The sequence below is a fragment of the Passer montanus genome, unplaced genomic scaffold, assembly GCF_014805655.1.
Source record: "Passer montanus isolate IOZ18808 unplaced genomic scaffold, ASM1480565v1 scaffold33, whole genome shotgun sequence".
NCBI classification, from domain to species: domain Eukaryota; kingdom Metazoa; phylum Chordata; class Aves; order Passeriformes; family Passeridae; genus Passer; species Passer montanus.
The window spans coordinates 3,882,001-3,908,216 of NW_024368041.1; the positions used below are offsets into that span (position 1 = coordinate 3,882,001).

The 26,216-nt window shown below is 42.5% G+C and overlaps 1 protein-coding gene and 1 long non-coding RNA gene across 3 annotated transcripts in view; one reads left to right on the forward strand and one right to left on the reverse strand.

Moving 5' to 3' along the window:
- Window positions 1–3,412: 3,412 nt before the first annotated feature.
- On the reverse strand, window positions 3,413–10,765 carry LOC120505181. 2 transcript variants are annotated; one of them, XR_005628177.1, is made up of 3 exons: window positions 10,466–10,765; window positions 9,644–9,769; window positions 3,413–3,559 (listed from the first exon to the last, which is right to left on the reverse strand). It is a non-coding gene; the product is annotated as an uncharacterized LOC120505181 (long non-coding RNA). The 2 variants fall into 2 exon arrangements; XR_005628178.1 differs by lacking the exon at window positions 3,413–3,559 and adding an exon at window positions 6,360–6,937.
- Window positions 10,766–12,848: 2,083 nt separating this feature from the next.
- Window positions 12,849–26,216, forward strand: part of DEPTOR (DEP domain containing MTOR interacting protein) — a 78,369-nt gene continuing 65,001 nt past the window's right edge. The window contains exon 1 of the mRNA XM_039715403.1: window positions 12,849–13,364. Coding sequence (XP_039571337.1) covers window positions 13,279–13,364 — 86 coding nt within the window. The 5' untranslated portion in view covers window positions 12,849–13,278. The remainder of the gene's footprint in view (window positions 13,365–26,216) is intronic.

A 26,216-nucleotide genomic window follows, 5' to 3' on the forward strand; every position in this document is an offset into this window, starting at 1 on the left:
CAGAGCTGCTCAGCTAAGCAGCAGTGAGAGTCAGACTTCTGCAAGGAGCAGCACAGGATGCCTCTTCCCTGCCTTGTCCAGGACAACTGGCTCCTCACTGATTTTTGCTGTAGGGCATATTTACACCCAGCCTGGTAGTGTGTTAGTCCTAGTTCCCTGCTGCGTGCATCAGCTAACAAATAGTTACTCAGTGCTCCTGAGTTTTGTCTATCCATTTGCAGAGTACCTCTGTCTTGATAAGAGTCTGAACCAAATGACCCAGATGAGGAGGTTGTAACCCCTGTTACGTGGGAACCAGAGGCAGGAGCTGGTGGGATGGAGCTGGCTTGGTTCAGTCCCAGCCTGGCAGAGATCAGCTGCTGTTGTACGTGACTGAGTCAGGCATCTTCTGTCTTCAGAAGGTGATGCCTGAGTGGTGCCAGTGGGGCAATTGGCCTTGGAGAAAACTTTGGCTGAAGTTATTAGGCAGTTTCCTCTGTAACACACTTGTGCTGTGGCTTGTTCAAGAATTAGACATTAGTCATGTTTTCATGTTTTATTTCAGTTTTTGGCAGGTGGAAATACCGTCATTGTGCACACAGGAAACCAGAGACACTCCAACTTGGGCTAGTTTCTACTAATGCGTAGGTGCAAACTGATATGTGGATAGCCTTGTTTGAGACTTACATTTTGATTTAATGTAAATTTCTTCATGCACACCTCAGGTAAACCAGAAAATCACTTTTTACCAAGTAAATGTTGAAATAATTACTAAGCTCATTTGTGATGGCTTTAATTTATACCTTAATTTGTGCAATTTTCCAATGACCTTGCATACCTGCTTCTTCTTCTTTCTACTTTTCATTCTGTGAAATAAAAACAAGTTCTGGTACAGCCAAGAAACTGAATCCAAGGCATGGGTTCATGGAGTTTGTTCCCTAAGAGATCTTCTATGCAACAGAAACTCAACTGGAATTAAATCACTGGATGTTATTCAGCAGTTGGCATTGATCTGTGGTCAGAACATGTGTAGTAGTTATTAATTTTTCTAATCAGTTTTGTTTTTCCTGGTAGTTCTGGTTGAAGATGATTTTTATATATTATATAATACATATTATATATATTATATATGTATTTAAAATTATATATGTGTTGGAACTGACATGTATGTGCTTGTGCTGTCTGACATCTTTCTCTGTCTGTCCTTCATTTACCCCTGAAAGATGCTGTTCAAGGTCAAAGCAAATTTGCCACCAAAATTTCCTGCAATTTTGGTAGAAATCGGTGGCTGGGTGATATATTGAAACCCCTACTTGGGGGAATGCAGCTCTGATCCATTCTAAGAGGCAGAGGCCAACTGGCCTATCACCAAACACATGGACATAAATCTATAGAGATGTCTCATTTCTCAGGAAACAGCTGGTATTATGCATCTGTTTTCACTGACATTGCTTTAGAGCAGTGACCTGACAAAAACAGGTTTGTCTAGGAACTCATGAAGTTGGTTTCTTGAAACATGGATGAACCATTTAATAAATTTGAATTGCAGAGAAAATGAGATGATGAATTATCAATGTTGCTGTCAATTTATAAGCATGGCATGCTTATAAATGCGTGCTATGGCAAAAGAGCTTGGTAAGATCCTGAAATTTTATACTGATGCTGCAGGGTTATTTATTTGCTTTGGAGTTGCTATAGCATAAATGAGTTCTGTTTTCAGTTTGATCTGGTCTGGTGGACTGAAACTGTCAGGGGGCAGGAACGTGTAACATCATGGTACAAGCAGGGGTGAAACTCACCTGGAGGAGAATGGAAGCAAGAGTTGAGGAAGCAGTAAATTCAGCCATCCTGACTTAACTAATCACCAGCTGCTGTCAGTCCACCCAGGTGCCTGTTGGAGCCTTAAATGGACACGTAGACTGTCCATTTAAACTGCCAAATAGCCTCTGCATCCTTATCTGGGCTGGGGACAGGGCAGCGTTGGAGCCTTAAATGGACACGTAGACTGAACTGCCAAATAGCCTCTGCATCCTTATCTGGGCTGGGGACAGGGCAGGAATGAAGTCAAGCCTCAAGCAAGATGAGCTTTGACATACTTTTTCAACTGACAAGTGTTAATGGAAATTACTGTTAATGTAATGAATGTGGTTGAGTGAAGTTAGCGAACAAAAAAAGGATCTTTGAAGGTTGTTATAGTCTTGCCTTTGAAGTCCTTGGCCCTGTTTAATCATTCCCAGAACTCAAACATCAGGGATGCGAGCCATTAAATGAATGAAGGGCATCTGTGACAAATCAAATCAAAGAAATAACTCCAAAGCTCCACACTGAAACACGGAATGATGAAGCAGGAGATAACAGTGCGCAGTACCACTGTCAGGCTCTAGTCATTAGGTAGCATGTTAGGGGGATGACTTCCCAGTGTGATTGCAATCCAAGTGCTTGGACCTCTACAGTAAAATGTAGTGAGAAAATAGGGCTACATGAAATGGGGTGTTCAAATGACAAAGACGTACACACTGGAAATTTACAGATGTCCTTAGAAGTACAACAGAGGTAGCTGAGGAAAAAACCAAAAAGATAAAGCCAGCACTGGAAAAACTGACACAGTGCCAAAGTTGAATATAGCAACACATTATCAGCTCAGTGATAATTACACAATTCACAGTTACTGTTCTTGGAAATTATTCCACAAGAGAGGCTCATTTTGATTAAAACCTCATAAACCCTAGTTCAAGGATTTCTTTTTTCAGCTGGAATGCCATCTGCAACATGTAAAATTAGCATGTGTGTTATATTTTCACTCATTAAATGACAGTTTCTCATTGTCTAGAAATACCTGCCATAGGATGTGCTCATTGTGTGTGAAGGTGACCACTGAAGCTCTAGGTGTGACTGTCAAACTCCAAAGCTCCACACTGAAACACGGAATGATGAAGCAGGAGATAACAGTGCGCAGTACCACTGTCAGGCTCTAGTCATTAGGTAGCATGTTAGGGGGATGACTTCCCAGTGTGATTGCAATCCAAGTGCTGGGACCTCTACAGTAAAATGTAGTGAGAAAATAGGGCTACATGAAATGGGGTGTTCAAATGACAAAGACGTACACACTGGAAATTTACAGATGTCCTTAGAAGTACAACAGAGGTAGCTGAGGAAAAAACCAAAAAGATAAAGCCAGCACTGGAAAAACTGACACAGTGCCAAAGTTGAATATAGCAACACATTATCAGCTCAGTGATAATTACACAATTCACAGTTACTGTTCTTGGAAATTATTCCACAAGAGAGGCTCATTTTGATTAAAGCCTCATAAACCCTAGTTCAAGGATTTCTTTTTTCAGCTGGAATGCCATCTGCAACATGTAAAATTAGCATGTGTGTTATATTTTCACTCATTAAATGACAGTTTCTCATTGTCTAGAAATACCTGCCATAGGATGTGCTCATTGTGTGTGAAGGTGACCACTGAAGCTCTAGGTGTGACTGGGGTTAGAGCTCTGAATGCTCTTTCAGCAAATCACAGACTCCTGTGAGACACTGGGAGAATGACTGTCTACAATGACTGCGTTACATTTCCTTCCTAGGAAAACAAGAAAGAGAAAAGTCCAAACAGAAAATATCATTATGCCATTGAATAAATCCATTGTGCACATATCCCAAATAATGATTGTCTAGTCTGTCTTAAATATAAGAACTGGGGATTACTGATGAAAAGAACAGAAAGTAATGGATAACAGGAGAGGATAAATTTCTATGCAACACATTGAGAAACTTGGGAGATGTGGTAAAAGTCAAAATTACTTTGATTCACAGAAGAGTTAAACAAGTTCATAAAGATGTGCTTGACTCTGTACAATCACAATATTCAGGTTTTAGTCATAACTCAGGATCCTAAATAAATTCAGACCCCCTAAGTCACCAGAGCACACACTCTTCTGCTCTCCATTGGAGTTGGTTATTGAGACATACTTTGATTTTTTTAAACTTTTTTTTTTGTTTGTAGTGAAATGTAAAATAGCAGAGCAGTGGCTTGCATATTCTATGTTGCAGACCTTGGTTCATTTGTATTACTGTACTCCAATAAAACCATCACACCTGGTGATGTCAGCCAGAAAAGCACCACAAAGCAAGAGCTAATGAGTCCAAGACTCAAACAGAGAAAATTTCAGCCAGTTAGTAGAATAACCAGATAGCTCATTGCTACCTCAGCCAAGGCTGTCTTGTCAGTCTTAACAGGCCACCAGGGAGATGCAAAACACATATATTCAAATTAGGAGAAAATAAACAGCTGTAACCAAGCCTAAATATTCATGTAAACCATACAATAGCTTGGAGTGTTTTGGTGACATTTAATTTGTTCTGGCCTGGAAAAACTGGAGAAGAAAACTCAACCACAAAGCTGGAAAGCATACACCAAATAGCTGGAGCTCAAACATGGTCAAGACAATTTGGAAATGACTTTGAGAATGTCACTGCACACTGTTGTGACAAGCAAGAGCCCAAATGCTCAATGCTTATGAGACAACCAGCAATTAGAGACCTGTTTCTTTGCTATGTTATTTCTTTGCAGGGACTGCATGTGTAATTGCAAACAAAGGCAGAGGATCAGTCATGCAACACTGATTTGAAGATAAGGTGGGGTAAACCTGAGCAAGCTGGTACCCAGCCTACATTCAGAGCTTCTCCCAGTCTCAGCCAGTCAGCCAGGACATTCATTGCTGCACAGCATGTCCTCACAGGGTCAAAATGGTGCAATGGGGGGGAAGGTGCTGTGATCTTTGTTCACATTGACATGAAAGAGCAAACTGTTTTTTTTTTAAATAATGTAATAATTACAGAGACCCTTTTAAATTTAGAATATATGTCAGGCAGCCATGTTAGTTCATGCATGAGTACATCATTAAAATCTTTTGCTCCCTGCACATAATTTTCTGGATAGATCTCCAGAGTGCTTCTACCACAGCAAAGCCTGTAATTCAGACTCAGATGATTTTGCTAGTTGGGAAAATTAGCAGCAATACTTTACTGCAGGCCCTAAAATTTAATCTCATAAACCACCTCCTGCTAGAGATGTTTAAAATGGTGTTATTATTAATATTGGGGAGTTACATGAGATAAATGAAAACAAATGTAGGGGTTTTTTTATACTGTGTAGAGGATTTTGTCGCTATTTTCAGTCTGCAGACCTTATTAATCCTGACAACCTAAATACCAGTATGTGTCATCTGGCAAGTTATCCCATCATCTCACTTCTTGACTAGATGCTATCTGCATAGCAGTAACCTCAGAAACTGGGTGGTTTTTAGTTTATTATTAATTTTTAAGGCATTGCTGGGGATATATACTACAAATGTATCCCAGCAAACTACATACTTACACTTTCTGTATAAATCTAAAATAAATAAATAGATGAATCAAATTAATGTGAAAACCATGGCAATTTTATGCAAAATACTTTTAAAAACCCAAGCAGGAAAAGGCATCAAGTATTTTATTTATAGGGAGGATACAATGGAGGAATAGAGTGGCACAGGAAGATGATGGTGAAAAATGGCAAAATGAAAACTTAAATGAGAAGAAGCCAATATGGGAAAAGCTCATGTAACAAAGGGAGCAGAACTCTTAAGTGGGAAAGAATAAAATGCAGCACAAATGAACATATCACAAACATTATGTCCAACAAATCTAATGCTGGAATGAGCTGCAGAACAAATATCTGATTCTGTTACATTCTAGGTGTTTCTCATGCTTCTGCTTATAGGGCCTTCTAGTTTCACCCTTAGTCATGATGAATAATGCAGTCTTGGACTGTAACTGTTGAAGAATTACCATTTCACTCAGTTTTGTCATTCTCAACTTTCCTCCTGGTGCTGAAATGTTAGATGAGCAGGCTATACCCTTCCCATCTTGCTCCCCAATATACTTAGAAGCCCTTCTAATCCCATGCCCTTTTTAGCCCCAAACCATCAGCCTGACATGAACATGGAAAAACTCTGCAGACATCTCTGCAGGAAACATTTTATTCTGAAGATTTCCATCTACCCCCCTCATCAGGTACTAGGGTCTATGCCTAAAGCATCCCATGTCTATTATATTTTTTTTATATTTTTCTGTGAAGATGCTAACCATCTTTATTTTTTTTTTCTCCTGCTGCCGAATACTGGATTTTGTTAAGGGGACAAACATTTTTCCATTGTAATCACTTTCTAAATGAGTATCTCATATTTTTTTACAACTCTGTGAGTAATGAATAGTAGTGAGTATATCAAAAGGGCTGTCAATGTCTTGAGATGTTGAAGAATTTGCCATAACATGGTAGGCTATAACCAGGATAGGTAATTTTCCCTTCACTGGATGTTTTGGCCTCTCAGATCCCCAGTCACTGTTGACTCAGAAAAGTTCACTGCCTGTACACTTAGAAGAGATTCTTGTCCTTTCACCTTCTCCTGCCTGCGTATTGGAGACTGGGTCATCAGTTCTAACCTAACAGAATTGCCTCAACCTGGGAAATTGCTTGGTAAGTGGATGGTGAGACTGCTGTCATCATGAACTGCTTCAGAAGAGATCCTGTGTGAGGCATGAGGCCAAATACTTCCCTTTAAGCCTGTCTTCAGAGAGCTAAATGAGCTTTCCTCCAAAATTTTATTATTTGAATGAGAGGAACATCAAAGGCAATTAAAAAACTTCAAATGCTTTAATTAACAATTCTATGCAGGTTCCATTCCTGGGGGAGTGCACACTGGAGTCTGCCAAATTGTGTTACAGAAAAAAGACAGGTGTAGCTGATCCTGTTCCACAGTGGGGATGTGCAGTAAGTGGGCCACCTGAGATGCTTCTGGGTGACTTTTCTGTATTGACATCTTTACCAGTGGCAATTTGGAGGGCTCCTCTCCAGAGAGAGCAGTCAGTGCAGATAGGGACAGAAGGTCTTGTCTCTCTGACAGTTGCTGTGAAGTGACTGTAATACAGGGAGAAAACTCCAAGGGACTTAACAAAGAAAATTTATTCTGTCCATCTCAACCCAGGAAGTCCCAGACAAATACTTGTAAAGTGCCTTCCTGAAAAAGAATATTGAATTATCCAGTGTTTTACTGACTTTTTAATTTTTACTAGATTGGGCATTCATTCGATTTTTGGTGTTCATTGGGGAGGGAAATTAATGATGGAGTCAAATATGTTTGTGTTTTTAGTTCTGTGCAAAGATTGTCTTGTCTAAAGATTATTCCTTTATAAAATTAGCTTAACAGTCTTTTTCTTTTGTGGAGAAATATGAAAGTGCAAATTTCTAATTGGCACTTTCATATTTAAATTCTTGAAAAGGCCACAGGGTGGCAGAGCGATTAAACAGTGACAACAGCTCTTTCTGCGGCCATGGACCCGAGCCAGGCGGGCTGTGCTGATTATCCATCCCAGTGGAGCGAGCCGTGCTTTGGAGTGTGGCGTTGCCGCTGTCCCACAGCAGCGGTGGCACTTTGTCACGGTGCCGTGCCGCTGCCCTGCCCCAGCGAGCTGTGCGAGCACAGAGCGGCTCCGCAGGCGGAGTTCCTCGGGGTGATGTCTCTGTGTGCCCCGCAGCCTCACCTGAGGAGTTACAGCCTGGGGTGTGGTGAGGGACAGAGACGGCGCTGAAGCCTCAGCAGCCCGTGAGGAGGCCTGTGATTCTGTGCCTCACAGACGGAGCTGTTGGGGCTCTGTCAGTCCGTTTGCCCCTGTGGCTGCCACCAGAGCCACATGTCCCCTGAGACGCGCCCTGCACGCTCGCACCAGCGCCCAGCACCCACCCCAAGCCCTGGCGGTGATGCTCACCCCAGGAAACAAGGAGCCAGGTGCCCTAAGGCAGAGTGTGCTCCATCGTGTGGAAAGAGAAACGGTCAACAGAAACTCGTGCTGAGAAGCAGAAATAGACAGCAAAGGATACTAAGGTGTCTTAGACTGAATCTCTACTCTGAGGTGTTGCCTCCCAGCGAAGAAGAAAAGCAACCCATGCTGAGTGTTCAGGGATGATCACAACTCAGTGTCAAACCGCCAGTTCGAGCCACAGTGCTTTAAGCAAACATCTTAAATCTTGTGGCCAGACATCAGAGTGTTTAACGCAGAGGCAGCTGGGGCATGGCTTAAGAAGCTGGCTTTTACCACAGAGCTAGAAGGTGGGAAGTGGTTTAGAAAGCAGCTCCTTTTCACCCCTTAGTCACACTTCCCAGCTGACTCACACCTCCCAGTCCATGCATTAGGCTGGATATTACACAAGTCTAGGACTATGATCTGGACTAAACATGATATAGATGCAACTCGAGTTGTACAAGTACATAATTGCCATTGGTTAAAATGCAGAATAAAATAAAGAGCAAACAAACAAACAAAATGAACTACTGGAAATACATATGAACTTCTTCAAAGATAAACCTGAGGTTTATAGATTGCTTTTAGGTGTGATCATCACATCATTTTTGTGATGATCAAAATTTGAAATAATTGGAAAATGAATATATGAAATAAGAGGAATTAGAAAATATTCCAGGTATAATGAAATAGGGGGCAGCATACATTGGGTAGTGCAAAATGCTGGTTTAACAGAGCATACTGTCAACTGGAATTATTTGGGTTACTGGTCTGATGCGAATTTCTGATCTTTTATATTATTGAAGCTGCTTGTTTCTATAAAATATTTACCTGCTCACTAGAGCAAGCACTAAAGCAGGTACCCATCTCTTGGTCATGCCTTAGCTGTCAGTCTGCACAGAAATCTCACTACCTCTGTCTGGCCTAGTGAGTGTTTGAATATTTAATGCAAAATGGAAAAGCTGTGTAGGGACAGGCTTAGAAAACCCCTTTCAGATTGTCTCTGTATATCTCAGGATCAAAATGCCTTTTTCTCTGCACTTCAGCTCACTATTACAACAGCTACCAGGTCTGTAACACATGAAATATAAGAATATAAACAGATATGATTTTCACTCTAGTGCTGAAAAGCTGGACAGACTATGAAAAATTCCTTCTGTTTTCTCACCATGGAGGCTCTTGAAGGAACTTGGATGTAATAATAGAAAAAGAGAAGTTTAACTAATATTCTTGTTTTTTGGTTTTTTTTGTTTGTTTGTTTCTGGGTTTTTTTTTGAAAACTTACTACTTACTAACTTTCCTGTGGTTTATCACAGGACTAAAATTAGCTTGGCCAGATGTATTCTTTGAATCACACAAGCACTGATTCTTACTTCCAGTTCCTAGCAGACAACTTGTATGGTTCAAACTTAGAGCAGCAATGAATGCAATCTGTGCACTTCCATGTGTGGGAAACACTATTGTACATAGCTTGAAAAGAGGAGGGGAGATTGGACAATACCTGGTAGTTCCTATGGCACCCCTTCTAGTGCTAAGGAAGTCAACCAGTTGAAACACAAAGACAAGGGAGCTCTCTTTGCAAATAAGCATGGGAATATAGGAAAAAACCTTCACACTCATTTTCCATGAGTGTTGCAAGAGTTACTTAGATAAAAGGTCAACTTAAAAGCCAAAAAACCATTTTGTACTTGTCTTTCTCAGCAAAGAGAGTGACGTTTATAAAATTCCTTTATAAAGGAATTTTTGAATTTTATGTTTACATAATGATGTCTCTTATACAAAAGATGTTAGGGAAAAAGAACCCCACAACCATCCAGCAGCTTACCTGCTAATGCCTTTTGTCCCTGAAGTGCTTCACCATCTTTTGCATCCATGTCATTTTCCTGTTTAAAAATCTTATCATCCCAGCAAGGGAAAGCCAAACAGCTTTATATGGGACTCAAGAAGAATGCTGTAGAGAAATGAGAAGTATAGACATGAATACTTGTAATTCTTTCATGAGGATGTCTTGTGTTAAACTAAGCTTGCAGAAGATTGACTAGTGAGACTAAAGTATTAATTTATCAAACTATCAGATTAATTTTTTGAGTCAAAATGGAGGCCACAGATACAACAGTCTTCAAGGCACTAAAAGAAATATTCATGTTTCATTATGTAAACATCTAGTGTTTCACCACTTGGGCATTTACTAAATGAGATAAGAAAGTTTATACAACTTACTAACATGTTTTCTAAACCCAGCACTCTAATACAATGTGCCTATTCATGCATGAGCTTCCACAGAGCGTTGTGACCTTGGTGGTTCAAGTGTTACCACCTTATACCTCCCTGCACGCCAGAGAGCCTCTAATGTCATCAAAAGTCACTTGAGCTGCCCCTCACACCTGTGATACCAACCGTCTAGCAGACCTATGCAGCTTTTGTTACTCTCTTGATGTCATGGAGGATGAGTTTTGAAGTGTCCCTGGGCTCCAGCTCAAAGATCTGTCCTGCTTTTGGCTGAGGAATGCCTGACTGGTGGCTAGCTATCTCCATCTCATTTAACTTCAGCCATGCTAAAGTAAAACTCGGGTATTCATATCTAAAATAGGCACCAACTTCTAAAACTGATCCTATATCTGAAAAAAAATTTTTTTTTGCTACTTACCAGAGGTTGTCTCAGAGGGATGCTTCTCTCTCTCGTGCTGTTAGGATTTCAAACTCTACGTATGCTGTTCCACCTCTTAGAGGAGCATTTTAGTCTTCATGACCTCTCCCTTGGGAGGAAGGGTCAACACAGCCTACATTTTTGTTAGACCTTATGTTCTATAGCAGTCTGTAGATTAAAAACAAGTTGCAAACATCCCACTAGGTTATTTTGTGTAGCTTTTTACTGGCTCTTGCCCACAACGTGACACTTCAAGGTTATGTCATTACCCTTTTCTGGGGGACAGCAGGCTTGGAGTGACTGATAGCCAATTCTCTCCTCTGAAGATAACTGTAAGAAATTTCAGTGTGAACATGTGGAACAAATTACAAATGCGCTTGGAGTGACTGATAGCCCATTCCCTCCTCTGAAGATAACTGTAACTGTAAGAAATTTCAGTGTGAACATGTGGAACAAATTACAAATGGGATATCAGTGTGCAAAGGCCAACACGAAATTCTATAATCATTAAATAATCCAATACAGGAATTTGTACTGGCTTGCATTTTGCAAGTTGCAAAACTGCACAGGGAAGGATATGGATTTCAGGCTGCAGTTTCCACCAGCACCCTCTCACGACACTTTGTCACTGCACGAGGACAGCTTCTTGTCCCTCTTCCTCTGCTTTTCTTCCTGTTTCCAGCTGCCATTCTACCTTGCTGTCAGCTGGCACTCATTGCACCCTGCAGACATCTGCACAGCCTTGCTTACTAGCTCAGAAGAAAGTTCCCCACTTTCTGTTACTCTTCTGTCTGTTTAGTGAATTGAATTGCAACAAGCAGAGGACCTAGAAGTGGGATAACATAAGACACATTGTAGATTGTGTTGCCAGGGCCTGGAGGAACAGTGTATCTCCTTTTAGCAGCAGTGAATGGATTAAATCAGCCAAACCCAGGTGATAGAGCCAAGGATTTACCCAGAAATGGTCTGCAATGTACGTTCTCTTGAAATTGTCTTTCCTTCAGTCATGTGATAAAGCGCTTGATAAAAATTGCTGTGTACATTCTTTGTCTTAAAGATAAGGTCAGATGAGATGGTTGTTTTAATTCTCTTTTTGTTTCCAGCTCTGTGAATCTGTACTTTGTATGTTTTCAGTATGAGTGGAATTAGAGGCTGTTTGCAAGTATTAAGATTAAATGTGTGTCTTCCAAATTTACAGAAAATAATCTCAAACTGTAGTGCTTATAATCTTAAGGTGTCCCTCTCTCTGGCCCAAATGAAACAAAGGCAGATTGTGTTTTTCTCCCTTTTTCTCCCTTTGCTATTCATGAACATCTCGTGCTCTTTGAGACCCACAAAGGTGCTCATTAAAAGGACTCTACTGGGTTGAACCAAAGGTCCATCTAGTCCTGCATTCATCTCAGTGGCTATAAACAGATGCATAGGGAGCAGCAGGGAAAGCACATATGAAATGTCACACAAGTGCTTGCCTTGTGAGACCATTATTTTTAGAACAGAGAATTTCCTGAGCTGGATGTGGCTTCTGTCTGCTTAGTAACCCCATGTAGATTTCTTTTCCAAGTGTTTTTCTCTTTAGTTACAAGTCCATTCTTTTACATCCAGAGCCACCTTTGGTAATAAATGCCACAATTCCACTATGGACAATGCAAACAACACCTTCTTCCCATTGTCTGCAGTCTTGTTACTACTAGGTTCACTTGATTCCTTCTTAGTTTTTCTTGTGGTTCTATCATTTTGGTTCTGAATCGATGACAGTATTGCAAGTACTTTAGCAGACACAATTTCCATGCACACAGAGTATGTGCAGACAGATATAAAGGCAATGAGTAGGCAATCAAGGTATTGCATGTGTTTGCAAATGAAAACCATGGTTGGACCACTGCAGATGATGCCTCCTCCTGGACTTTTTTTGAAGAAAAGGGCGATTTTTTTCCCCCATAAAAATGTTGACAGTGTTCATGACCTTGCAATTTATTTCCCGTTTCCAAGACAAAATATTCCTCTGCCCTCAAGAATTCTGCATCCTCTGTCGCTTGGAGACAAAGAGTTGATGTAAGCAGGGGACCAGGGTTTGAAAATAACCCCTGTGTGGCAGATAAGCGGAAATGTGGAGAGCAGGAGGGCAGTAACAGTTTTTGAGGTTGAAACCCCAGATCAGCCGCTTCCTTTCTGCTAACCCGCCCCGCGCTGCATCTCCAAGGATCGCTGCCAAGGCGCAGCCCGCTCTACCTGAGCGGGCAGCAGTCGCGTCTCCTCCCGCGCAGTCGGATCGGCTTCTCCCGAGCTCACCGCTCCTCCCGGCAGCGCTGAGGGGAGGGCGCGGGACTTTGCCCCCGGGGGAAGGAGCCGCGGGCGGGGAGCGCTGCGCTCCCCCGTGCGCGGCCGCTTTCCGCCTCCCGGGCCGGGGCAGGCGGGGAGCGCAGAGCAGCGGCCGCTGGGCTCGCAGCCCCCGCCGGGGAGCGGCCCCTTCCCGCGGGGGCAGCGCCGACCCTGCCGTGCGACAGCCGGGGGGGGCCGCTGCTGCCTCGGCGAGCCCGGCTGCGGCGCGGCGGCTGCAGCCATGTGTTTCTCCGCCTGCCAGTGACACAATAACACGGGAAGCGGCGGGAGGGATCCGAGCCTGCCGAGGGGAAAAGTGACCTGAGGCGCCCAGGTGAGCCGGAGCGGCAGCAGGCGGCTGTCGCTGCCCGCCTCCCCGGCGCGGAGCTCCGGAGCTCGGGAGGCGCCCGGAGCCGCCGGGGGCGCAGCGCGGCCGGGGGGCGGCGAGTCCCGGAGCCCCTCACCGGAGGTGCTGAGCCCGCAGGCCGGCGGCGATGGAGGAGGGCATGAGCAGCATGCAGCAGAAAGCGGCGGAGCTGGAGCACATGGCCGAGGTCCTGCTCACCGGCGAGCAGCTCCGGTAAGCGCTGCCTTCCTCCCGCTTTGCCGGGGACGCGTACCCGCGGTCAGCAGCAGCCCCGCTGGCGGCGGGAGGGGGAGGCTTGGGGGGCGGAGGGCGAGGGTCTGTCCCCGCGGACTTTCTTTGCACCGGAGCACCTGCCCTGCTTCCATCGCGGGCCCGAGCTCCGGCTTTCAGCAGCGATGAGGGCGAGGGGCCTCAGGAGCGCTGCGAGCCCCGGAGGTGAAGCCCAGCACGGGGCTTGTGCCGCGGCACCTCCGCTCCCCCGCGGGCTGTGGAGAGGCGGCTGCGGCACCAAAGGCATCCAGCGCTGCAGGACAGCGGCGTCTTTAAACATAAAAACCCCCAAGAAACCAGAGATAAAGTGTCTCAGCACCCCACGGAGGGCAGCGCTCCGCGCAGCCCGGCCGGCACTGGGCACTGACCCCGCAGAGCTGCGCCTCGCTCCAAGGGACTGTTTTTATTCTGCATCAGCTGGTCCCAGCAGATGGAAGGGGATCCCTACTGTCAGTGCCAGCAGCAATTAACAGTGCTGTGTGACTGGAGTTGTGAGCAGCACAGGAGCCTTGAACAAAAATGCTTGACTCAGTTAATTTTTAATTCTGTGGTGTATGCTGGCTATATGTGCCAGCTGTACCTATAGAGCACAGAGGAGAAAAAGTAATTTTAATAACGTTGATTTGGTGATGGACCATCTTGTGGTTCAGGAAGAAAATCTCACTATAATGTATTACATAAGTAAATAGAAGGAGATAGTAAAAATATTTTTTCAGTAGATTTTCTTTAATTTTTAAAACTTTTTTCTCAGATGCCAGACAAACACTAAAAAGTGTTAGAAATGTTCCCTGCTTTGGCAGATACCATCATTGCTGCTAGTACAGACACTGTTACTGTTTGCATCCACAAAGTAAGGAGAAGTGCCAATTTGTGATGCACACCAGTGATACTCCTGTTTGTCAAGTAAATGTTATTTTGGTGATCTGGCTGCAGTACACACCAGTGCCTCCTCCAAGTTGAGATTTTGCTTCACAGTAGCCTTTAGGGTGACAGAGTACACTGGCACAGGTTCTGCATAGCGGATTTGGTGCAGAGTTGAGCACCCAAGTGTCAGATAAGAATTCTGTTGTTCCTAATTTATTTTACTAGAAGTTGAAGATTTCAGGCTAATACAAAATTTCTATAAGGATCACATTAATCTTTCTGTATACCTCATAGTTAAATGTAAAAGCAAAAGCTTTGCAATCTTTCCCAAAGGTGAAACTGAGGAAATGTTGTCAAATCAGGCTCCTAGAATCAGCTCATCTGTGTTGTTATCAATAATTACATTTGTCATTTTATTTATTAAGGTATTGAAACACCATCATCTTTTTGGGCAAGATGATTTGCAGATACAAAATAATTATTGCCCATCCTGTGAAGTCACCTGTGGGCATTCCTTTATGAATCTATAAGAAGTGACTTATATCTGCTTGGACTGGCAGCTCATGAACAAGTCAGTGTGCATAATGTCTGGCTGCTGCTGAGCAGGGAGATCTGCACTTCTTCTGGCCCTTTTCCTGCTGCCCAGCAGTGTAGTCCCACCTCCTCTTTGTGCCTGCTCAGTAACTTCTTGGACTTCTTGAAAACACATCTAGTGTGGTGATTTGGTGTGTAGGTTGATTTTCTGATCTGCTGACTTCCATTGCTATTGGGTCAGCTGGAACTGTGTTGTGAAACTGCATCCAAAATTGTCTGCTTCCCCCAATTTTTTCTTAACTTCATTCTGTTTCTGTGTTGGGATATTCTGTGCAAAGGATTTGTATTCTTCAGTTTTCCAGGCAGTAAAAACCACAAATAAGTGATAGAAGACTGGCCTGGCAGACAAGTTGTAGCCAACCCTGCATTTAAAGTTTCCCTTTTCCTGTCCAAGATAAGCATATAATTGTTAATGTGAAATGAAAATGTGGAGTGTTTTCAGGATCAAAGACAGTTTATATCAGCAGCCTTTGGGGCAGGCAAACAGATGATAGAAAACCAGCACACACGTGCACTCAAGGCAGCATACTGTACTCTATTCTTAGTGATGCTTACAACTGCAAGATTCCCCAGTGGGATTGATGTAGCCAGACAGGTGATTATGTGTCTATTTGGGTGAAAGTGCATGCAAGATGAGCACATAACTGAGGAGTAAAAGTGTAAAATGAAACTGTGAGCACGGTGTTACTTACACAAACCCAACCAAGTGGAGGTATTTAAAGCACTCTTGTACTAGACCAAACAGCACGTGTGTCTAAACTCAAATACTTACCAGAGCTGCTTGATTTAAATTCCTTGCAAAGTTCCTAGTGCCTGTCTCGCTCTGGCCTCATGCATTGCCTCACAGCTCTCATTCCCATCGGCTGTTGCATGTCCGTCCTTCTCTGGCAGGGATCTGATGCCGTGAGGGTCAAAGTTGTCTGAGCAGCACCTTGGCAAGCCTGGCTTTGCACACTGGCAGTGCCTGTGGTGGCAATGGAAGCCCTGTGTCCTCTTCCACTCCCTAGACAAGTGCACAGCGGTGGGGGAGGGAAAAGAGTAGGACAAAGAGTTTTTTCCTTCTCCTCGTTCCTGTCTCTTGGCTGCCTGTGATGTGTGTTTTGCCTTTGCAAGGTCAGGAGCCTCTTCTGCCCTGATGTGTGCAATGTCAGCTGGCACCCAGCAACTTGGCTGCTGGCACAGGTTGTGATGTAAATCCTGGCCCATGGGTGGGGTGATTTATGGGAAAAGAAATGAGAGCTGTATGTTGAGCTATATGTTAGACAACATGGTAAATTTTTACATCCAGTTGTGTCCTTTGCCTCTATACCCAGTCTGAGCAAATACCTAACTCTCACTTTTGGTTAATAGAAACGTATCTTTTAAAGTGAGGACTTTGAAGTTTGGCTCTTGGCGAACCTTTAAATTATTAAGCTGACAGCTGTGAAGGAAAGCTGAAGATTTCAGCAGTGTGACACACCAGCACAGACCTTTGGCAGCTTCTGTTGCTATGCAAGAGATTCACAAGAGAGAAAGCTGGGCTGGGCATAACCTGGCTGTGAGCTTTGGCACCGATGGTCCTGCAGGGACAAACTGCAGGCTCTGGCTGCCTGACAGCTCCAGCCACCCAAAATCTCAGCTTTTCCCTTTGTTCTGCTGCAGAGACCCTACAGCTGTTCAGTGGTGAGCTCTCTCTTCTCAGGAGGTTGCAACAGCACTGCCCTTAAAATGTTTGAGAGGATCATGGGGCCTTCAGATTCCTCAGGACTGGGAAAGCCCTTGGAGCCTCACCCTGCTACATCCCTGCCTGCAAATCCATGCCTGGTACAGGCCCAGGGAAGTGAATGTCCCTGAGCTTCCTTGGCCTTGCTGGGAGTGCCTGAAGGAAGGTGTCACATCCACAGTCATTGATGGAAGCTTAATAACAGCACTACTGAAGTAGTTAAGAATTTTTTCAGAAGCAGAGCAATTCCAAGCTCATTTCTCTCGTGGCTGAAGGCAACAGGTTGTGCCCATTTCAGCACTGTTTGGCAGAAGGATTAAAGTGTTATGTCTGGGTTTGAGCACTGACTTGGATAGAGCTGATCTTGCCCTCTGGCAACCAGTTTCAATGGGCATGTTTTGATATCCATTCTGGTTGCCTGTCTTCCAAGGTAAGGGTGTCTGAAATCTCCTCATCTGCTAATTGTTTCTTGATGCCAGATTGTCACTAAAATATTGTGTATCTCCCAAGAGTCCCTCATTTCTTGCAGAAAATGTGCCTAATAATTCAGGAATCCTCAGACTTCAGTCGACTGAGCAGCAATATTTAAACACCTCTTATTGCCATTGGATATGGTGTGCAGTTCTCTGTAGTACATGTAACTTCAATGACATTTAATGTCTCTGCAGATTTTTGGATCCCTCTTTATCACCAGCTTTCACAAGAAACTACATCTTTCCCTATCCACATTTCTGTTAAAGAGTTGGGTAAATAAATATGTTTTATTTATACACACTTCTCTAGATGAGGCAGTGATTTTGATAGAATAGTTTTTATAATCAGCATCGTCTTTCTTTCTACTTAGAGAAATATGAAACATGTTTCTTAGAGATTTTTCTTTCTTTTGGAAGAGACAAAAGTTTCAACAGAAATTTATTTCTCTTTTTGTCAGAGTTGGTGTATGAATTTTGATTCACAGAGTTAAAGGTTTTACCTGATAAACAGCTATACATTTTGAAGCTGTAAGAAAAAAACAGTTTCACTCATCTTCCAAAAGTTTTCCTTCAGGAGCCTTATCACTTTCAGAAGCCACATTTGAGTGCATAACTTTCAGAGTCATTAACATGTGAAGGATGGCAGCACCTACAGGTCCATAACTGTTTTCTTATTCTAGGCAATAAACAGTCAACATTTTTTTCATGGTTGTAGGATTGAAATGTTCATTAGCACTCTAAGGTGCAGAAATCCCATGGCACAAAACAGTGATAGTTTCTAGAGCAATGGTGTCAAAAGACCCTTAGTGTTAATGTATTGCTGTGATACAGGATTCTATAAATTGTAGAGTTACAGAACTGATTAAATGCTATCACTGGGTTTGAAAGCGTGTTAAGATGCTGGTGTAAGCTTAGACTGTAAAAGGATTTGAGATTCATAATTGCCTAGAGGTCAGTTATTCACAAGTCCCATCCCTACATGTTAAACTAACGTATATGCCATTTGAAGAACTGACAGATTTTCTTAAAATGAGATTTTGCAATCTGCCTAAGACAATCCAATTTTGTACTTCCTCCTCAGGGAATGATTGTTTTTCTACCCCCTGAACACTTTTCTTGCAACTTCCTTAGTTTTTCACCAGTGGTTGCATTTCCCAAGTGCTGATTGGGTTCAAAACTAACCTTGAAAAAAGTAGTTTTCAGTTGTCTCACTTGAGAAGACCCTTGTATGCTTACTTCCTCAGTGTGGATAGAACACAGAGATTATATAATGAAATCTCTATGGAACAGACTCCTCCAGAACTCTCTGTACAAATAATTTCACTTCCATCAATTTGTTTTCCAGAATTAAGCAACCAAAAAATTATCATTTTTCTCTGTGAGGTTTCACTAGAGTGATACATTGAACGAAAAGATGTCAAAGTGAAGGCTGGTAAAACTGCAAAATGAAGTGTTCTGAAATCGGGTTTCCCACTAACTCTTATCACAACAATTTCAATTACCTATTTTTTTACTATAAATTATTTAATTTTTTAGAAAAAGTGTTTCTCAATTTTATATGTTCATTTTTCCTAGAGTCTTTTATTCTTCATAGTTTCATGTGTTTCATTCTTGCCTATTGGTACTAATTCTAATGACAAATTCCATCTTTTTATATATATATATATATGTATGTGGGATTCCTAGGCCAGTAATTTCAATTTCTCAATTTCTCATGTCCTTCAGTAAAATCTGGGCTATTCAACATTTCTAGAAATGAAGATGTAAGGCATTGTTTCCTTATTTCTTTCCTTGTAGCTATGCCTTTTAATAATTCAGTTGTTGCCCTCACTAACTTTCCTGAAGTGCAGCTCAGAGATCGAGTATTTAACAACGCATGTGCAAATAGTGATCGTTCTTTCACTGTGTACATAAGAAGGCAAATGTTGTATGAGTGGTTTGTGCTGTATATTTTATGTATTCCATTCCAGATGGAGTCAATCATTAACTTTTGTCTCAGGTTAGCAGAGATTGGCAGGCGACTTGATGTGTATAGCATGTGCAAGAATATTTTTTATTTATTTTATGTTAGAGGAGCTGCCTATGAAAAAGTGAAAGAAACTTGTTTCAATGTTGATGGTCATGCAGGGAAGGCAGAATGAATGTGCCAAAATCAATCTAGGTTTGCATTTATTACATGAACCCTGCTTCTGTGGGAGCAGTGGCCGTAGGTTGGCACCATGACAGAGAAGTCCTCCTATCACTTGTCATTATAATTTACTGTTTGTGCAGTGGTAGTGCCCAGGAATTTGAGCTGTTTATCAGGTCCCAACAGGGGTAGCTGCTGTATGCTCTGAGGAAAAATAAAGCCCTTGCAACACAAATCTTGGCTGCAGTTGGTTGTAGTGTTTTGCAGCAGTGGTGGGTTCTGGACGGGGTGGGATGGACTGTGTGAAGCCACCAAGGTGGGATTCTATCAGGACTGGGATTTCTGGTTTGGGAGGTCAGACCTTGAGCTCAAGAGTGTCATCCTGAAAGCACAGAGAAAAATAACTCCCAAGTGTGGAGATGCAGAGAGTTTATACCAAAATAGGTAGGGATTTCTGGGTACTCTCTTCAGGAAAGGAGATCTGCTCTTTTCACCCCCTAGTCACATCAGTGAAGAGACCAGACTGGAGCCAGGAGGGAGGTTGGAAAGCTTTTACTATTGGATAGATGAAAAAGGACAAGGGAGGAGTTAGTGCATCTCATTTTAATTGAGGTATCTGTAAACTCCAGTACTTTTTGAAGTGTAAAACTCACAGAATTTCAGTGCTTTCTATGATGTAGAGCTTAAGAAAGTGAAGGATAGTGTCACAGCAGAATATGTCAGCCTCTCTGTAGTCCAGCTAAGTTTCTGACATAGACTTCTTTGTCCCTGTCATTGTGTCCACATACTGTGTGACAGCTTGGTGGTAGCTCTGGGCTTGGGGTCTGCTCTCAGAAGCAGACATCACCTTCCAAGGCTCAGGGCCCTTCTAACTCTCATGCTATTTATTCTGCTTTTTATTTTCATAACCCTGGTATTGTTATTCTGTTAATTCTCTTGCTTCTACCATCCTGGCAGAGCAGACTTGTGTAAGTCTTACTTGTAAGTAAGACTTTTGCTAACTCAGAGATACTTTTTTCCTGTGTTCAAGGCCAGTCATCTCCTCAGAATAAATTTAAGTGAGAAGAGGTTAAACTGATAAAGAGCTGGCAAAGGGGATCAAAGGCTGGGGAAGAAGCAAGAGCTAATCAGGTTTGGTTTATGTATCTGGTCTTTGAAGAAGAGCTGTGTTGAGGCTCTGAAGGTTAATAAAGACAGAAAGTGTAAAGCTTGAAGTCTCAGCAGAACTGCTGGCATTTGTTGAGGGAAGGATGCATTTCATGTGTTAATCATGGATTGTTGGTTTTATTCTTAAACAAGATCAGGACATGTAACCATATATTTTAAACAATTTTAATACATAAACTGCTGGAGTTAAATGGGTGTTCTTGCCTTCTGGTTCACTCCTCTGTGTTTCCCCTCTTTCGGACTGGCTTAAGCACCTCTGGACCATCACCATATGGTGACCTGCACTGGGGGAGTGATCAGCAGAGCTTTTGGAAGGTTGGTATTTCAGTTGGGTCAGTTTTACAAACCAGTTTACCACATGACCACAAAAAAACCTTCTCTGAAGAAGTTCAGGGGCAGAAATGGGTGCTGGCTTCCCCCATGTCACTGGAATACGCACGGTTTGAGGCTGTGGTTTACTGATAGAGCGGATCCAGCTGCAGGCTGCTGCTGCCCCGCTCTTATCACTTCCCTTGCACTTCGTACTGGTGTTTCTCTGGGATCAGAAGTTCGGGGAACTGAAGCAGCTGAAGCCAAATAAGAAAAACTTAACTTTCTAAACAGGTTCAGCATGAAGTCAGACCAGTGCCAACACTGGAGCGAAGGAGACAATGGAAACAAATGGTCAAGTACAGGGAGAGAGAACTGTGGCAGCAGCCACTGCTGGGTTTGCTTGACCACCCCCTCAGGGTTTAATTTGCTGGATTCCCATTAAAAAAATTCAGACTCCGGTAGAAGACATTGTAAAAATGGTGTTGAGTTTAAAATGCCCAGTGTACATGCTGTTATTGGACAGAAACAGAGACTAAGTTTGACAATGTTTTTTTTCTTTCAAGGCTTTTACCTTTACTTCTATATTCAGTATTGTGCCTGAATGGACATTCAAATACTGACATTTCATGTGTTTTGGAATTTGTACTGTGCAATTTGCATGACCAGGTTATCACCAGTGTGACAGCACTACTTCAGAAGGCAACCCTGACCTTCATTATCAGCCTTTTACGGTTTTCATTGTTTTCATCTTAGCAGTGCCTCAATCCAGTAAATGCGTTCAGACCTCGAAGGTGCAGTTGAGTATAATTAAAAATTGTTTCTGATTGCACTTGCTAATTCAGAGTGAATATAGAAGCATGTTTTCACATCACAAGGCTGTAATTCTCCATTTCCTTGCAATTGTGTGGTTGGGTCATGGGCTACCACAGCAGTGTCACAGGGATTTGCAGGCAGAGGAGAGTTTTCTGGTTTCTGTGAGGAACCAGGGCAAAGTCACGCTGTGGGTTTTACAGGACTGTTGATTCAATGTGTCTGGCTACCGCTGCAGAAAGGAGCAGCCCAATTTCCTTGGGCTGGGGCTTCTGCTGCACAGCTGGTGCACTGCATTGGTGCATGTCTGAGCCCATGTTGAACAGTCTGGGGGGCCCAGCCAGGGTGTCATTGTGTCAAACTAGTGCTGATGACGGTGTAAGGGGTAAGATCAGCTGGCCTGAGGTCAGGGGAGGGGACCCTACAGTGAGATTGTCTTCTCAGGGAAGCAGTTCTTGAAGTTAAAAGTACAGCCCTGCCAGTCCAGGAGCCCCTTCTCACCCCGTTCTTGACCTGCTCAGCCCTTGTTTACACGTCAGGTTTTTGGCAGAGGTCATAGCAATGCTAGACAAGATTTGGGTGACTCTATCCTAATGGGTTTGTAGCTGTTTGGATGGGGTTTCTGTATTAAGGCAGCAAGTACAGAGATGCTCACTTAAAGGTAAAAAATCAAATGACAAACTGGTACTAAATGGCTGATCAGAGCAAAAGCCAACACATCAAAGAGATGGTGCTAGCAAAAATGGGAGCTTGAAAGCCAAGTATGGTAATACTGTGTTTGGTGTGACAGAAGAGGAGAAGGCAGTGGAAGGAATCTGGGAGATGGACACTGTTATTCTTCTCAAGGGCAGTGGCAGCTATATTTCCAAGCTGTAATGCTAGGTAATTTCAAACAAGATGATGTTTGTGGAGTACAGTGCACAGAAGACTTGAGGTAGACAATAATAGGGAAGGAGAGCTTGAAACAGAGCTTAAACTTTTTGGGGGAGTGGCGTAGCTGTCCTGAAAGGGACACAAGAAATCTGCACAAGGAATCTGCAGAGACCAAAGTTCTGCTGATGCAGCACTATGATATTTATCCTGTATGAATCTTATGTGTTGTAGCTGGTTTGGGAAAATTCTCCCACCCCCAGTAGTGCAGTGGCCATCCAGCACAGTAGCCTTGACTTTGTGTTACAGAGGTTTGTGTGGGTTTGCTTCCTTGCTTCTCACATTAAGTACTGTGGGGTGTTTTTCTGTAGTGTTTCTGTTAGTGTCCAGCTGAACATCTGTACAACCCACTGGCTCTGTGTCTGTACCCCTCACCTCCATATTGGGCCAAATGGGTTTGCTGGCACTTAAAAATAAGTGTTTGTATGTTGTGTCTGTTGCTCTGTTGCATTGTGACTTGTGTCTTCAAGGCATTGTGGCTGCTTAAAGCAGGCCTGCCTGTGCCTTTGTGTTTGTATAAGCCAGTCTTGGCCCTGATTTAAGAGGCAAAACAAATGCAAGAAATAATTACAATATGGTTAGTAAAAACAATGATTTTTGATTTAATTCCAATGAGTATTGCAAAATATTCACAGGAAGCTGAATTTTTGAGGGTTTATCTGAGGAATCAGTCCAACATTTATGCTCATCCTCTCTGGAAGGAGAATCTGACAACACACAGCCAACACATCACTCAAAGTTAGGATTGCAAATAATGGAAATTGCTTCTGAAAAGATATTAGCTAGGCATTATTTATAGCACTGATTGTCAGCAGTGGAACAATTTCCTTTCATTTTTTTCTGAAAAGATCCTTGTCTTGATAATCATACATCCTTTTCTGCAGCAGCATATAATTGTATAGCTTAGAAATTAGGGTGATATAATAGAAAGCTGTTAATTGTTTCCTGATGCTCAGGATATAATTAACTTACACTTTCCTCTAGTTGAAATTAATTTATTTTTACTAAGATGTAGAAAAAGTAACTCAGCTTAAACTGCTATTTTGCTGGTTGTTCAGTGCAAACAGAGGGAAATTGTCACAGGAAGAAGCTCAAAGTAGCATTATCATGTATAAATCCCAAAAAAGATTGTACAAATGCCATTTTGAGAATGTCTAGAAGCTTAAAGACTTGCCTTGGACAGTTATTTTCAAAACTCTTAGCATGTTAGACAAACGCACACCTTTCAAGTCTTTTGGGAAATGGTAGAAATAGGTGAGATTAAATGAAGTTAGTAAGTAGATCTCTGTGGCAAGAAAAATGGGTCCATAATAGGAGCCATTGGTATGATGTTACTACATGTCTAACTAGACAGGGGATGAAAATGGGCTCTTAAAAACACACTGAACAGAAGAAATAAAACAAAGTTTATGAAAAGCTTTATTTTATTTTAATAAGATTTATTTATTTAACCTTAATTTATGCAAAATTATGCAACTCTTAAATAGACTGCAAAATGTTGTCTTTCTACAAGACTCAAGCCCCAAGGAGGGCTGGTTCTCAGGTTGGGGTTTGGGCAGGGCATGTGATATACAAGGAGGTGCTGAGGGCTGTGTCTGCTCAGCCTAGAGAAGAAAGGGCCTGGGGAATTCTTCTGGTTGCAACTACTAAAATGGGAAAGGGGAAGAGAATTTTCCAAAGTGCACAGGGATGGTACGAGAGGCAGTAGTCAAAATTTGCAAGGGACTTTCTAATCAGATATTTAGAAAGAATTATTGTCTCTGAGCCTAAGTAAAAAACTGGAATAGGAGTCCAGAGAAGCTCTGAAATATTAAAATCTTGCCTGGACATGACCCTGAGAAACTTGTACTAACTGATTATGCTTTCAGTATAGGTTGGACCAGATGACCTCCAGAGATCCCTTCCAACTGAATATTTTATGAAGGCATAGTGTGTTGTCTTCTTTAAGCTGTGGTGGCTGATATCATCAGCTTTTTGTTATTGGCTGATAACCAGAGATAATTATCCACTCAGTGACACTGGTGGGAAGGCTCCTAGGAATGCCTCTTAACCTACTCCAGTGCAAAATCATCTGTGTTAGTTTGTACCACTGCTCTCACATTGTCCAGCTTTTCAAGCAAATTTAAGATGAGAAATGTATCCATTTCCAAATGAAACCCAAGAACTTTCGAAATCTCTCTGTTTCAAGGATTTTTAGGAAGATGTGAAGGTGACAGCCTGACTCCCTTGACCTCAATACCTTAGGTTAGGCTAGAATTTTACCTCAGATCACGTGAGATTCATCAAATGCCAACATCACAACTCTTCCTGCCACCAGGATTTCTTTCCAAGATGTTTGTGATCTGTAGATTCATGTCTCAAGAACTAGGGGTACAGAAACCAAAACCCACATATTTGGTACATGCTGGTTTTATAGCAACCCTTGAAGTGTGAGAATAGGAAAAAGGCTGGAGACAATGTGGAGAGTAATATGTGCTGTAAGGCCAGTAGGTCACGGTGCCAGAAATGCTGCTGGCTGAGCCATGTTGGCATTGCAGGAGGAACAGAAATCTCAGGGCCAGCCACCTGCTCCTCTTCTCGCTGCCTGCATGATGCTCTCAGATCCCCTCACACTGTGCACAAAGGAGGGGCCAGTTTGGGAGCTCATTTGTGTGCACAGGATCCTGAGCATAGTCCTGCAGCTCCAGCTTTGCTTGTGGAAAGAGGATTTTCATTCACAAATTGAGGTGGGAAGGTATTTGAACTATTAAAATTTTCTTCCCTTGGAGGGGCATATCTCATCTGGTAGTCTGTCCTGCAATCAAAGACATGCTTATATCAAGCATGTGTCCCACCTATTTAAAAATAATAATATTTCTTTCAACACACACAAAACAATGAGATTTTTGCTTTCTCTATATGCCATTGTGCTTTATCACATTGTTGCAAGGTCTAGGTCCTTTAAAAATATTTCTTCATGGGGGAAAATCCAATCTCCTTAGTTTTCTATAAAGTGGTGGTTTTTCCAAGTGCTATGCTTTGGGCCTCCTGTAATGGATCAGACACCAGCGGTTAAAAGATAATTGCTTGCATTCACTTTGTTGGGCTATAGAGGGGCTAGAGCTGCTCCAAACTAATGTATTAATAACTTCATATTACTTTTTTCATTGAATCTCTAGATCAACACCAGCTGAAACAGTATTTCCTACATAATTTCACACAAAATATGTTTGTACCCTGTGTTGCTTGCTTTTCTGATAAATATGGAACATCTGAGTTTAGATGGGGCCAGTAAGTACTCTTGGGAAAGATATTTTAAGGCCAAAGGAGAAAGAAAGAAAGAAAGGATTGCATTAACTGTTCAGGAGAAGCACAATAAAAATGGAAAGAAGAATTTATTTAAACACATAACGGCTAAGGAAAATTTCCAGTGGAGTGAAAATTGTGAAGTTGTGCTTGCAGACTGAAAATTACACAGCACATCTTTTTACATGAATATCAGTATTCCCTCTCAGAAAAAGAAAAACCTGAAGGAAAAGGCACAGAAAGGCGTTGGCCACTTGATCAATGGTTTCACATCTTCAGTGGCCACAAACCTTTTACAATTTCAGCAGTTCATATCTGCACAGCCTACTTACATGTGGACTGAAATGTTGTATATCTTTATCTACAATCTGGATGAGGGTATCAAGGGCACCCTCAGCAGCTTTGCAGATGACACCAAGTTGTGTGGGAGTGTTGATCTGCGGGAGGGCTTTACAAAGGTGCTTGGACTGGATGGATCAGTGGGCTGAGGCCAATTTAATGAGATACAGCAAGGCCAAGTGTCAGGTCCT